At 45.5% G+C, this 15699-nt stretch overlaps 2 protein-coding genes across 2 annotated transcripts in view; both read right to left on the bottom strand.

Moving 5' to 3' along the window:
- Window positions 1–11818, bottom strand: part of BTBD1 (BTB domain containing 1) — a 41623-nt gene extending 29805 nt beyond the window's left edge. The window contains exons 1-2 of the mRNA XM_060617523.3: window positions 11297–11818; window positions 221–377 (exon numbers count right to left, since the gene is read on the bottom strand). Coding sequence (XP_060473506.2) covers window positions 221–377; window positions 11297–11706 — 567 coding nt within the window. The 5' untranslated portion in view covers window positions 11707–11818. The remainder of the gene's footprint in view (window positions 1–220; window positions 378–11296) is intronic.
- Window positions 1–15699, bottom strand: part of HOMER2 (homer scaffold protein 2) — a 615401-nt gene that overhangs the window by 175817 nt on the left and 423885 nt on the right. The window lies entirely within an intron of this gene.

Genomic DNA, 15699 nt, shown 5'->3' with positions numbered 1-15699 from the left:
GACTTTGAGTCACAGTAGCCTGCTTACATAAAGCCTCAGTTTCTTACACGATACTGTATTGACTCTAATTTGCTTTTCTAAAATCATATGAATCTGATATACTTCCCTGAATGGTACCATAAAAATAATTACATATACTTTAAGTTAATCTAGAATTCTCCAGGAAATACTTAATACTCATGTAGTTATGAGAATACCGACCTTAGCTACATTTACTTACCTGAGTAAGTAACATAAAGGCATTATCTGCCCTAAGATGTTTGGTGAGAAATTCCACACAGTGTGCTTCCAAGGCTGGGACTGCATATTTCTTAGCAGTATAAAGAGTGGTCATAACCGTCTCTGGGCCAATTTGAACTTCATCTGAATACAGAAATCTGGAAAGCAAATGGGAAATTACAGAGATGGCCATTAGTATTTTAGAGAAGCAATCCACCAGCGTGAAACCTCTGAGGAATATTTTCAAAGATAATGAGCCCACTGAAAAACCACCTGAAATTTACACCCAACTTAGCAGGGCTACAGGGCCTTTGCACGTACATCATCTCATTTTATTCTTACTCAGTCCTCAGTAAGGCAGTGTCTCCATTTTACAGACAAAACTGAAGTGAAGATCACAAGACAGACTCCTCCCTCTTAAGCCAAATTTTCAGAGGTCTTTTAGCAGCTCAGGACAGGAATCATTCACTTATCTTTCCGTCATCAAAGGACATTCATTTAAACAAATCTATGGATAGCTGAGGTTCATACCTCTAGAGGTCAAACATTCATGTATTTGCTGATAATGGTGTCTTGTTATTCTGGGCATCTTTTAACCTTTTATTATTATTTCCAAATTAGCAAAATGCCCACAGACGATCATTGGGGCTTTAGAGGAATAAACAATTTAATAATATCTTAAATGACCCCTGTAATGTGCTTTTGGGTATTTAGGTCCAATGTTCTCTCAAAACACTATCAGTCCAATACTGCCTCCTCCCAGTTTGCTGCTGCTAACTGCCAGATCGCTAGATAGATCAGCTTCATAGAACTGCGAATAAAGCATACGATTCTCAGTGAAGGCCTGCGCAGTTCTTGTTGAACTATCCGGGAGCTTCTACACATCAACTCTAGGCCCCTGTTGTGGCTCCTCAGAGACCCTCCACGGACTGTCCAGTTCCCAACCACATGCAGGAAAACCGAGGGGAGAAGTATGGCATTAAGAACAACTGCATTTGAGAGATACTAAAGACGTTACAATGCTTATTACACGTATATTCCTGGGCCCCAAGTCCTGAAACAGGAAAACGTGTTAACATTTTTCAGAACCTTCTATGCCCCGGGAGGCCGCAAAGAAGGGAGGCTCTATTTCATGTCCCTACCCTCTGGCTTTCCAGTTCCTCTCCTTTCATTCCCATGTCCGTAGTCACCACCCAAGGTGAACCGCTAGCCCCTCACCTCCCCGCAGCCTCTAGCCACAACCAAACACCGGCGCTCCCCTCACAGCATCACCGAGCTTACAACTATCCCAGGTGGAGGCTGCTCGTGCTCATCCTCCTCCATAGCTCAACCTTGACAGTGAAGGCTGCTGTGTTTCACGATTACACCGTTCCAAAATACCATATTTTTTTTTTTCTGGGGCGCCTGGGGGGCTCAGTCGGTTAAGTGTCTGACTCTTGATTTCGGCTCAGGTCGTGATCTCACAGCTCCACGAGTTCGAGCCCCATTGGACTCCGCACTGACAGCACGGAGCCTGCTTGGGATTCTGTTTCTCCCTCTCTCTCCCTGCCCCTCCCCTCCTCTTTCTCTCCCCAAAATAAATAAACTTAAAATATATATTTTTCCAAAAACCTCCTTTTAGAGACTCAAGTCAACATTCTGTATTACCCTTATACTATTTAGCTTAAAGTTACATGCCACACTTTGTGAAGAGCACAAGGAATTAAAAACCAAGTAAGGCACAATCACTTACAGTCGGGGGGAAAGGGATGAACAAAAGGAAGAGAGAAAATGAACATTTGTTGAGTGCCTGCCATGGGACAGGTGCCAGTTCATGTAATCCTCCCACAAGGAAGGCAGGTACTGTTACCTGCATTTAGAAGACGAGGAAACACAAAAGCTGTCTAACATCAACACCCCCTTTCTGCACTGTCTGCCTCCAGTGCTAGACTGTCATGCCCACCAGGTGAGCGCCGTTTTATCTGTGTGGCCTCAGGAAGAGATGGCTTGGGTCTGGACCTGTGCCACCACCTGCCAGCCATGTGACTTTAAACAAACTACCATCAGTGGTGCTCCCTTCTGAAAAGAGAGGAGAGTGACAGTCTCCCCTTCATTACGTGCACATGAGGATTAGTAGAAGTTACAATACGTGAAGTGTTTTACATAGTGCCTGACAAATACTTAGCCTCAGCAAACGTTAGCTATTTATTTTTACGTTGCTTCATTATTTTATGTCCGCTATTTTCCTCTGTTTTAGAAGATCTCCTTGCTGTTGTCTTCCGGCCCTTCTGTTTTTCTTCCCAGCAATCACATGCTCACATTTCTAAGAATTCTTGCGTCCTAGTTGTCCTTTTTCACCTCCACAGCATCATGTCTGTTTTATGGATGCAAAAATGTTAAGTCTCCAAGATGCCATTAACCAATGTTTTTAAGGTTCCTTTCCATTTCCTGAATGATCTACTTCCTCCAGGATCATCTGTTTCAGTCTTTGTCGTTCATGTTCTCATTTTCCTCACATGTCAAATGCCCAGTGGTTGTCTCCAGTTTGGAATTCTAGAAGCAGGCTTTCTCTGCGTCTGTAGATGGGCCTGTTTTCCAGCTAAAACCATCCCCCAAATGAACGGGCCAGCTGAGAGCTCTGTACGTGGGGGCTTGCCGACCGGCACCTTGCATGGGAGTGGGAAAGGAGCTGGGGCAGGGGCCGCCTCACGCCATCATTCTAGGGTCCCTGAGCTGTCCCAGGCAGTTTGCTCCGTTCATTTAAAGAGGAGCCTGTCCCAAGGTCGTCACCGGCAGTTAGTCTGCAAGAGGTGGCCAAGGATGTAGTCTGTAAGCCAGTTTTAAATTTGACTCCCATGTTATAGCTCACCTTCTCATTTCCCCCCATCCTCACTACCCATCCGGGCCTCGAGGGCCTCGAACTGCGCGGGGGCTGAGCCAGGGAAGGCAGCGCCCACCCCCGCAGCCCCCAGGCTCTGGACTCTGGGCTCCAGTCATCTGCTTGCTTTCATTACCAGCACACTTTCAACTGCTCTGTCCCTTTTCCACACTGTTGGTTTCCAATCCATTTCCCTTCCTCTCTTTCCATGAAGGGATTTATTCTCTTTTGTATTTTCTTACAGTCCCTTGAACTGGGAGAGAGATAGAAGGCTGACTGCAAGCTCAGTTCCCCTCTTGAATTAGAAACCTATGACGTTTTAATTTTAAGGGCAAGGTAGGAAGAATCTTTACGTCTATCTGCTTTAATTTTTTTTTTTCAGGCAAAAATTACTAGAGTTACAAAATAAAGAACTGAAATGTGGGGCCTTTATTACCATTTGCCTCTGTATGTGAGTAGATTCAAACTTCAGGACACAAGCACATGGCTCTGTAAGCATCTACAAGTGGGGGCTTTGACATCTGCAAAGCCCCCTAGAGAAATTTCTACTTGAGGGGCGATCTAAAAGATGACCAGAGGGTGGGAAGAACACGCCAGCAACGAGAGAGAATTGCGGTTTTAGACTATTCTATTTGAGACACACACACACCCCGTTCAATTTGCTTTTATTAAGTTACAATTTGGTATTACACCTTCGGCTTACATCAAGGAATATTTTAAAGAAACATGTATATCCAAAAACGCGGATTAAGGACACTGTTCATTTCAGTAAAGCCTTCTTTATGAGGAAACCTTGCCAGGAATTTTTTCACTCGTCTGATTATCAGACAGAGCTGTGCATCCCTAAGCAGGTGGTTTGTTTTTAACCTGACAAATACTATGTATGAATTATAACTGACCAGCTAGGTTTCTTGTTTTGCATTAGCTGCTAAAACAATTAAGGTGAAATCTGTAGTTTCCCGATAGCATGTATTTTTGTGTTAGCTTCATCTTGGCTTTATTTATCTTTGTATTTTTTGGTAAGACGTTCTAAATTCTTTCTGTTGTATGTAAACAACAAGAAAAGGAACTCTAAGCTTCTTGTATTTTCCCCCAACATCTTTCCTACAATACCAGGCACAGTGTAGGCACACGGCTAACCCTTAATATTTACCTATTACCTGACTAGACAATTCCATACAAGTTTCTATGTAACAAGCAAAGGAATCATTTTCATTTCTAATGAGAAAATAGGCTATTTAAAAATCCAGGAACTATCTTGGTTCATATTTTACTTACATGTTTTCTTACATTCTATTTAATTATTAAAATTGCTAGAATATGAAAATAAGCCAAGCCTTACAAAATATAATTACAAATTAATGATATTACCACAATTCTTTTTATTTTAAAATGAACATTTCAGCCCTCATTTACTACCTTTAAGGACAAAGCCCTCCCAAAGACTAAAGGTTTTCCCAAAAGATAAAACTCAGTATTTAAGCAAAAATTTTTAAAAGCGATGGGGAAAATAGGATTTTAAATGAGAAAAATTATAAGATTTTTATTATTTGATTATAAATAAGAAAAATTATAAGATCGCGGATATGAAACTTTGTATCACCACCGACTCATTCATTTTACTCAAAAACATTTACTGAGGGACTATGATACCAAGCACTGGGATAGGTCTGAGAAATACAAACTTGGGTAAGACAGCCCTGCCCGCAGAAAGCTTACGGTTTGGTAATGAAATGATTAAAGAGTAGCGTCACAATTACAACAGAATTATTTATCAGGCACAGTGTGATAACTAATCTCTAAAGATAGCCTGAATCAATCATGCCTTCTATTATCCATGGCCTTATATAGATCTGTCCCATAATAAACCTGGGCTGGCCCTGTGTGATTCCCTTTAACCAACAGAATGTGGCAGAAGGGACACCGTCCCCGTCCGCGGCCTCCCCTCGGAGGATGTCTGGCGGCTTCTGCTTCTGTATTCTCAGAAGCCTGGAGCTGCTATCCAAGAAGTCGAGATCCCCGGCTGGAAAGATCAGCTGGAGAAGCCACGCAGGGAGGAGAAAGGCTCAGTCACCCCAGACTCTGCCTCACACCTCCAGGGGACTCCAGCTCCACTGCCATAGGACTATGACTGCAGGGGGACCCAAAGGAGACGTCACAGAACCACACAGCTGACCTCAGTCAACCTGCACAACTGTGAAAGATAATAAAACTAGACTTCAGCCGCTAAATGCTGGAGTGTTTTGCTCTACAGCAACAGATACTAAACTTGCTATGAGAGACATTAGATGAGGCAGTGCTCAATTCTGCCTTCGGGTGGGATTATGTTTTACAGAAGAGGTAAAGCCTATGTGAAGTCCATCTGAAGTGCAGTGATTGTGGAGACCTTCTAGCAGACAGACTGAGAAGTACAAAGGCCTCAGAAGGTAGGCATTAAAGGGGCGCCTGGGGGGCTCAGTCGGCTGAGTGTCCGACTCTCGATCTCGGCTCCGTCATGATCTCACGGTTCATGAGATCGAGCCCTGCGCTGAACTCCGAGATGACAGTGTGGAGCCTGCTTGGGATTCTCTTTCTCTCCCTCTCTCTGTCTCTCTCTCTTTCCCCCTTGTACTTCCCCCTCCCACCCCAAAATAAATGAATAAACATTTAAAAAAGAAAAAAAAGAGGGGCGCCTGGGTGGCTGAGTTGGTTGGGCGTCCAACTTCGGCTTATGTCATGATCTCACTGCTTGTGGGTTCGAGCCCCGCATTGGGTTCTGTGCTGACGGCTCAGAGCCTGGAGCCTGCTTCAGGTTCTGTGTCTCCCTCTCTCTCTTCCCTTCCCCCACTCACTCTCTCTCTGTGTCAAAAATAAACATAAAAAAAAAAAAAGAAGGCAGGCATTAAAATAAGAAATGAGAGGCAATCAGAGTCGGGGCACTGAGCAGTGGAAAGAGGAAAGGGAAGATACAGAGACCAAGTCACAAAGGTCTTGTGTGTCCCCTAAGGTGCTGACACTTCATCCTGCAGGCAGAAAGTCAAAGACTCAGGAGAATTACATGAGACTATATGGACATTACAGAGATAACCCTGTTAACAATGTAGAAAGTGAAGCCAGCTTAGGCTAAAGGCATGGTCTGGTTGAAGCAATGCAGGAAAAAAAAATTAGGAGGAGGAAGTGGAACCCTCAGGAATGGTCCAAAAAGGATGAGAAACAGGTGGGGCAGACTGGAACCAAACCACAGCTTGGAGCCAAGCCCACTGAAGTCACTTCCCAACTGACCCACAGAGTGAGAATATTCACGGGCAGGGATGTTTTTCAAGTCCCCCAACACCCTAGGGTGCGTTATAGCATTACTGTGGCAAAAGCTGACTGATAAAAGAGTGCAATAATAGGAGTGTCTGCTCTGGGAGCCTGGCTGGCTCTGTCGGCAGAGCACGTGACTCTCGATCTCGGGGCTGTCAGTTCAAGACCCACTTTGGGTGCAGAGATTACTTAAAAATAAAATCTAAAAAAAAATAAAGAGTACCCGCTCAAAGACTGTGGGAATTTAAGTGCACATAAGGTACTCAGCAACAGTAAGTGGCACGGCTCACTAAATGTCACACTATTCTTATCATTTCCATGTTCACCTGCATGGGTACTAGACATTCATTTGTGAATGTGCGGCTGGAAGTGGGATTCTAAGACCGAGTGGAAGTCTGGCCACATAGGTGGGGGAGTATATAACGCCAGGAGTTAACAGAAAGGACAGACAGAATCCGGTCACCACTCCGTTTCTGTTCCTTTCTGCCACACAACTCCTTGAGAGAGCTGTTGAGAGCAGCCATCTCCAGTTCCTCACCTCCTATTTTCTCCCCAACCTATTCTGATCCAGCTGCTAAAACCACTCTTGCCAGGGTTATCAACGGCCTCCGTTTCGTCAAAACCAATAATCGATTCAATATCCTCATTTCACCCACATCTCAGCAGCATTTAACATGGCTGACCACTCTCTTTATCGAAAGGCTTTCTGCAACTTGAGTTTCAAGATATCCTGCTCCTTGCTTTCCAGTCTAACTCCACTGGCAGCGGTCCCTTGGCCTCATTTTACTCTCCCCCCGGCTACGTCTCCCTAGGTTGGAGGCTCCCCGGGCTCATCTTCATACCTGTCTTCACAACCCGCATTCCCTCCCTACGTAACCTCATTTGGTTTCATGGTTTAAAGACCAGTCATTCACTCTTAGCTTTCAGATTTATGTTCACCAAGAAGCTCTTCCCCAAACTCCGGGTTCGTATTTCTGGCTGTACTCTTGCCCTCCTTGGATGTCTTAGAAATCTTCCTGGTTCTACCTTCAAAATACAGTTGACCCTTGAACAACACAGGAATCAGGGGCGTGGCCTCCACTCCCCATTCCCCTCCCTCCCTGTAGTCAAAAACCTCCATATAACTTTTGACTACCCCCAAAACTTTACTAATAGCCTACTGTTGACCTGAAAACTTACTGATAACATATAAACAATTAACACATATTTAGTATATGCATTATATACTATATTCTTACAATTGAGGAAGCTAGAGGAAAGAAAATATTATCAAGGAAACCGTAAGAGAAGAGAAAACACATTTACAGTACCATACTTTACTTGTTTAAAAAAAAAAAAAAAATCTGGGGCGCCTGGGTGGCTCAGTCTGTTAAGTGTCTGACTTCGGCTCAGGTCATGATCTCACGGTTGGTGGGTTCAAGCCCCGCATCGGGCTCTGTGCTGAACGCTTACTCAGAGCCTGAAGCCTGCTTTGGATTCTGTGTCTCCTTCTCTCTCTGCCCCTCCTCCACTTGTGCCCTGTTTCGCTGTCTCAAAAATTAATAAACGTAAAAAAAAAAAAAAATCTGTGTACAAGTGGGCCCATGTAGTTTAAACTCATATTGTTCAAAAGTCAATCATGTATCTGCAGCCTGACCACTTCTCCCATCTATCCCCACCACCCTGGTATAACCCTCCACCATATGTCTTGCCTGGACTACTGCAAAAGCCTCTTAGTTTAACTCTCTGCTGCCCATTTTACTCCCTCTGCAGTCTAATCCCCGAACAACTGCCAGAATGAGTTTTTAAAAACGTAAATCAGATCACATCACTTCCTACTGAAAACTCTCCAAAGGCTTCCTTCCTAGCACATACCCACGTCCTTCCCTGGCTATACAGCCCTGCACGACCTTGTCCAGCCTATCCTCCTGACCTCATCTTCCACCACTTTCCCCCTTATTCACTCCGTTCAAACAGCACTGGTTGACCTTTGCAGTTCCTGCAACAGGAAAAATCTAGGGCCTTGAACACGCTCTGCCTTGCTTAGAATGCTCCTTCCCTCACGGCTTGATCATTTTTCCCCAGCACACTTATCAGTACTTGACATTACATCTTTGTTTCTCCTTACTAGATTATAAAGTACTTGATGGCAGAGACTTTTTCTTCTTCACTGCTGCACCCAACATCTAAAACACCAACTGGTGCAGGGAGGCACACAGCATTTCTCAAATGAACAACTGAAGAACATCACTTAAAGGTCAGGCAGATCAAAACAAGTAGTTTCTTATAATGTTAACTGATTCAACTTGTAAACATAATAAAAATAGGCCAAGCTAACCTGTTGTCCCCACTCAGCAAGTACTATGGGACACCTGTTTGTCACACAATAGCAAGCAAGGACGGCATCTATGTTTCACAGGTGGCCAATACCTTCCGGTCCAGATATCATTTCACAATAGAACAAGACTGGAATCGGGGCACCTGGGTGGCTCAGTCGGCTAAGTGTCTGACTTCAGCTCAAGTCATGATCTCACAGTTCGCGGGTTCCAGCCCCATGTCGGGCTCCCGTGCTGACAGCTCGGAGCCTGGAACCTGCTTCAGATTCTATGTCTCCCTCTCTCTCTGACCCTCCCCAGCTCGTGCTCTGTCTCTCTCTCTCTCTCAAAAATGAATAAACATTGAAAAAAAAAGAACAAGACTGGAATCTGAAGGACAAATACCATAACCACACTGAAAAGAGGAAAATTTCAAAGACTTTACAGTTAATTCACTTATTTTCTGTTGATAGGAAAGGACTAACGGCTTCAGTAAAAATACAAGCTAAGCATTTTCCCCTCTACATTCTTATTTACCGATCGCTATTTTTTTTAAAGGAAAAAACTCCTCGGCAATATTTTTAGAGCAGGGGCTCTCAGATTTAGCTGGTGTTAGTATGTCGGAGAGTATTAAAAGGGCTCTCAAGGTCCCACCTCTAAACATTACAATATTTTAGAGAGGGAGGAAGGGATCTCGAATTTCACAAGTACTCAAGGAGATTATAATGAGGTGGACCAACAAATCACTCTAAGATACTTATAAACGAGCTACAACAATCCTCTCATCAAGTTCAAACCAAAATCCAAAGTGACCCAGATCCTAGGTTTTTAGCTAATTTTTCTCTCTTCGTAACTGTAATTTGCAGAAAACATGGGAAACAAAGGAAAAAAGAAGAAAAAAAAGCATTATCATTTTACCGGTCCAATACAACTTTGGTTAGCATTTTGTTATGCTTCCTTCCATCCATGTCACTAGGTATATGTTTGTTGTTACGTTTCAGTTTTATTCACCGTGCGCGGTTTTCAGGGCTGTTTATTACACATGTTTTTCGTGTTCATATAACCTAGTCTTCATCAGTACCATGCTCAGTGGCATTAATTCCATCTAATGCACCCAACGTTGTTTATCTCACCATTTCCTCCAGCTGACTACTTCCATACTACTATAAATAATCCAGCTGTAAATATTTTTGTACACATTTTTCAGTACTTCAATACTTCCGAGGGGGGGAGAGAATCTGTAGTGCCAAACTGTTTTACCATCTTCGTCACAGAGGGCTTCTCCAATATATATATATATATATTTAATGTATTTTTGAGAGAGGGGGAGACTCAGAATCCGAAGCAGGTTCCAGCCTCTGAGCTCCCAGCATGGAGCCTTACACGGGGCTCGAACTCACAAATGTGAGAACATCACCTGAGCTGAAGTCAGACGCTTAACAGATTGGGCCACCCAGGCGCCCCTAATATTATCTTTAAAATACTAGGAATTTAGTATTCGCTTTGCATTTAATTTTCACTGCTTTAATTACTGAGGTTAAACATTCTTTGTCAATTAGTTGTTATCTTTTTTTTCCCAATATATAAAATTTATTGTCAAATTGGTTTCCATACAACACCCAGTGAGTTGTTATCTTTTCTTTACCTAAGTTATCTATCCTGCCCTTTACCATTTGTTTATGGGATCTTGCTATTTCTTTTCTACTCGTTTTAACTTTGTACTCAGTTTCCTACTGATCTTCCCGGTTGAGCTGTGAGCCTTTTGTGGGCTATTTATCCATTCAATGACCTCTTTTTTTTTTTTTTTTTTTTTTTGGCCTCAGTACCACCCAAGACTCTGCTCCTTTCCGAAGAACCCACTGTGGTCAGGCAGCTAAAACCATCCCCATATAATAAAACACACATGGTCTTCCCCTAGGAGTTTGCTGTTACCTCCGCCAGTCACTGGACTTTTCTGGGCCCCGGTCCCATTTGTAAAAGTGTGGAAAACAACACCTCCTTAACTGGACTTCTGCGAATAAAGGCTATTAACGTCAAACGATAATTTATCGTTTATCCAATATTAACATCCAAAATTAACCAGAAGTCGATGTATTATCGACTGAAATAGGCAAAAAAGCAAACTCCAACACCCGCGGCTGGATTTGGGTTTTGAGCAAACGTGACGTTGTCTGCAGAAACGCCGAGCCAGGTAAAGCCACACCTACTTGTTTTGGCATTCCCTTTCCTGGGTCCCGACAACTAATACACACACAAACGAAAAAGGAGTCAGAATTTAAAACCAACCAACAGGGGGGGAAAAAAAAAAGCCGTCGGTCCGCCAAGTCTTCTCACCTCTTCCCCTCTCCCCCAACAACAAAAAAAAACCCTAAAACTTTGCAAACGGGCCATCAAGACAACCCGGTCCACACCCGTTCCACGGCCGTTCTCTAGTCCCGAAGGTCGGGTGACAATGCCGGACTGGAAAGGAAAAGCGCTCGCTGAGCGGACGCAGACTGAGACCGTGACCCCGACGACCGGCGGTCGGCCGTGCGGCCGGCAGAGGGGGACGGGGACCCGCCGCGCGTCCCTGACCGGGGGGGGAAACTGAGGCCGCGGGGGAGGCTCGCGCGCAGGGGCAGGCCGGGCGCCCGCCGCTCACCTCAGCAGCGCCAGGAAGGCGGCGGGCTCCACGTCGGGCAGCTCGATCTCGGCCGACGTGGTGGCCATGCCGCCGTTGAACATGGCGTCGAAGACGGCGCTGCCGGCCGCCAGCACGAAGCGGTGCGCGGGGATGCGCTGTGGGCCCCCGGCGGCCGCGCCGCCGCGGCCCTTGCCCAGCACGAAGCGCACATCGCTCAGCAGCTCCGAGTTGAAGAGGAAGGCGAAGCGCTCCTTCAGCGACGCCTTAGTCGCCTGCCAGTTGTACAGTGGCTCCCGCTGCAGCGGGAGCAGGGGCCCCAGAGAGGACGGCGGCGGCGGCGGCGGAGGAGGCGGAGGCCCCGCGGCGCCCGGCTCCGCCTCGGCTCCAGAGACCTGCTCGCCCGCAGCGGCCGGCCCGAGAGAGGCCATCCTCCAGCGGCGCGGCTCCTCGGGCTAGGCAGAGAGCTCCCGCCGCCCAGCCGCCATCGCCGAGGCCGCCCCCGGAGGCCGGCGCCGCCTCGGTGCCTTCCGGGAAAGGCGCTTCCGGCGTCCGGGCGCCTCCCCGGCCCCGCCCCCGCCCTCGCCCTCGCCCTCGCCCCGCTCCGCCCCGCCCGCAGCGGCCCGGAGCGCGTGCCCGCCACGCGGGGTTGCGGGGGCGCGCACGGCCGCTCGAGCGGGGCCGCGCGGATCCGCGTCGTGCGCTGCTGGGTGGGCACCCTGCGCGCCTTGTGCGAGCCCCGCGCTTGCAAGCTCCCGCGCCTCCTCCGGCCCGCGGCCGGTCCTTCTCTCGGACCCCTCCTCACCAGCCGCGGCGCTTCCCACGTGTACTAGGGGCAGGTCCCTAGGCTGTCCCTCCTGGAGTTTCCTGCCTGCGTGGTGGGGGACGGGGGCAAGGCCCGGGACAAGGCCAGGGAGCACGTTGGAGGGGACGACAAGATTCCCCAGGGCTGCCTTTCCCCAACAGTGTCCTAGTCACCACTCCGGAGGGGAGCGGAGCTTTCGACCCCTTCTGTGTCCAGCAGCCCACATGCGTCCTGTCTTCCGTCTCTGTTTTTTCCAGTATCACTGTGGACTCATGGAATTCTTTTTGAATATGTTACAATCCGTTGCTAAAAATTAACAATATTTTAAATCTCCAGGGGTGCCTGGGTGGCTCAGTTGGTTAAGCCTCTGACTCTTGGTTGGGGGTCAGGTAATAATCTCACTATTCATAGGATCAAAGCCCTAAGTAGGACTTCACATGGGGGGGTGGGGGGCTGCTTGGGATTCTCTCTCCCTCTGTCTCTCTCTCTCTGCCCCTTCCCCCCAAAATAAAGAAATAAACCTAGAAAAAAATAGATCTCAAAAAAAACTCTCAAATGTATCAGAGCAAAACTAATAGAGACCACATTATCTGCTACCGAGCAATGATCATAATTTAATAGAAAATATGAGGACGCTGCAGATCAAGACTTATGGAATGCAATCAAACCTGAGTTCAAGGCTAAAGTATAGCCAAAAACACTCCCTTTGCCAAACCGGAAATGATAAAATTAAATGAAGCAGGGGACTCTGGGAAGGTGGCAGAGAAGGAAGCAGGAATCTGTCTCCCCTCCTAGACAGCAGCAGCTGGCAGGATCTGTCTGATGTGGCTATTTTGGAGCTCTGGAGCCTGTTGAAGGCCTGCGACGTCTAGGGAAGACTTGGACAGGAAAACTTGCTGTTAATTTCCACCAATGTCAGCTCTTTGCACGGAAGGAGCTATACCATCCCTCATCCTCAGCCACATGGAAGGCAGATGTACACACGTTCATGGAGCATGTGGGCACCATGGTGGGCCAAAGGAAACTGTCCTCCAAATATCTGGGCCCTAGGTGCAGATTCCTGCTAGTAACCAGTGTCCAAAGAGGCGGGTGGCATTGTTGTTGCACTTACCCCTTTGTTGCAAGCATCTCCACCCTCCAGCTGAAATGACTTCCCAGGTATTTAAAGGGCCGGCACCCAATTCACCCTCCTTCATTTTTATTTTTTTATTTTATTTTTTTACCTTTTCCCTTTTGGCAGCCAGACGTTAGAGACTAGTACAGTTGAAACAAAAACAAACAAACAAAAGTGTGCAATGGGGCAAATTAGAAAATGACCATCCATACCCAAGGAAAGGCTGAGAGATGACCTGGGAAGACATTAAGTTTACGCCCCAGGCTGATCCTGGCACAGAGACAATAATCCTACAGCAACCAAAAAACAAAACAACAAAAAACAGCAAACGCTGGGGAAGCGGGAGAATCTGATTTCCAGAGTTATCACATTACTAGATTCAAATATCCAAGTGTTCAACAAAAAGTCACAAGGCATACAAAGAAATAGGAAAGTATGGTCCATTCAAAGGGAAAAAATAAACAGAAACAGTCCTTGAAAAAGACCTAATGGCAGATATACTAGATGAACTTTAAAACAACTGCCTTAACGTTGTTCAGGGAACTTAAGGAAGATGTGGAAGAGACCAAGAAAACTATGTGTGAACATAGTTGGACATGTAAATAGAGAGAAACACAATGGACATGTAAATAAAGAGATAGAAAACTTAAAAAGAAAGAAAGAAACAAACAAACAAAATTCTGGAGCTGAAAAAAGTATAACAAAGTGAAACATGCACTAGAGGGATTCAAAGGCAGAAGTGAGCAGACAGAAGAAAGAGTCTGCAAACTTGAAGATCAGACAATAGAAATTATTGAGGCAGAGAACAGAAAGAAGAAACTTAGAGGAAAAACAAACAGAGTCTAAGGGAGCTACGGGACATCATAAAATAGATCAACCTACACATCATGGGGGGCCTGGAAGACAAGAGGCCGGGGGGAGAGAGAAAGGGCCAGAGAGAATATTTGGAGAAATAACAGTTGAAAACTTAACAAAGCAAAAACTAATAGGATTGAGGGGAGAAACAGATCTACAAATAACAGTTGAAGATTTATTGAAGATCCCACTCACAATAATGGATAGAACAACCAGACAGAAGATAAATAAGGAACTAGAGGGCTTCATACAATAAACCGTCACATTCTTGCCACACATTCTTGCCAAGGGCACATGGGACATTTTCCAGGATAGACCACAGATTAAGTGCCAGTAGATTTAAATAGGTGGCATACAAAAGATCTTCATGGGCCACAAAGGGATGAAATTAGGAATCATTAACAAAAGGAGAACTGAAGGGGTGCCTGGGTAGCTCAGTTGGTTAAGCATCTGACTCTTGATCTCAGGTCAGGTCTCCATCTCAGGGTCATGAGTTCAAGGCCCACATTGGGCTTCACGCTGGGTATGGAGCCTACAAAAAAAAAAAAAAAAAAAAAAAAGGAGGGGCGCCTGGGTGGCTCAGTCAGTTGAGTGACCGACTTCGGCTCAGGTCATGATCTCGTGGTTTGTGAGTTGGAGCCCCACGTCGGGCTCTGTGCTGACAGCTCAGAGCCTGGAGCCTGGTTCTGATTCTGTGTCTCCCTTGCTCTCTACCCCTCCCCCACCACGTTCTGTCTCTCTCTGTCTCAGAAATAAATAAACATTAAAAAAAGGAAAACTGGAAAATTCACAAAACTGTGGAAATTAAACAACACCCTTTTAAACAACCAATGGGTCAAAGAAGAAATCACCAGGGAAATTAGAAAATACTCACAGACAAATGAAAATGGAAACACAACATACCAAAACTTATGGGACACAGTAAAAACAGTGCTAAGGGGAAAATTTAAATGTTTACATTAAAAAAACATGACAGATCCCAAATCAACAACCTAACTTTACAACTTAAGGAACTAGAAGAGGAAGAACAAACCCTAAAGCTAGCAGAAGGAAGTACTAAATGTTAGAGCACTGATAAATGAAATAGAGAACAAGAAAACAGTACAGAAAACCAGTAAAACCAAAGGTTGGCTCTTTGAAAGATCAACAAAATTGATAAACCTTTAGCTAGATGGACTGGAGACAGAGACAGAGACAGAGACAGAGACAGAGAGAGAGAGAGAGAGAGAGAGAAGACTCAAATTACTAAAATCAGAAAGGAAAGAATGTTACTACATATGTTACAGAAATAAAAAAGGGTTATAAGAGAGAACTATGAGCAATTGTGTGCCCTTGAAATTGGATTACCTAGAGGAAATGTTCCTAGAAATAGAGAACAAAAACCTTTTTTCAGTACTTGTTAAAGTGGTCAGGAAGACTTTATTCAAGACTGTTGCAGTAGGGGAGAATAATCAGGCTTCACTCTGAGGGTGGCAATAATATCTGGGGATTTGCAGCCAACCAGCAAAGTTGGGGACGGGGGTGTGGGTTTCAGTGGATGGAAAATTATCAAGAGGAAGTATCAAGGGTAGGGGCATTCTTGGTAAACGAATTCAGAATTCTTGCTGAAGGCAAGTCAAGATGATCAGATATCAAGGGTGGGGAATAAGG

The sequence above is a fragment of the Panthera onca genome, chromosome B3 (genome assembly GCF_046562875.1).
Source record: "Panthera onca isolate mPanOnc1 chromosome B3, mPanOnc1 haplotype 2, whole genome shotgun sequence".
Classification (NCBI taxonomy): Eukaryota; Metazoa; Chordata; class Mammalia; order Carnivora; family Felidae; genus Panthera; species Panthera onca.
Note: the sequence above shows the minus strand (reverse complement) of the source record. Positions and strands in the feature narration are given on the sequence as shown.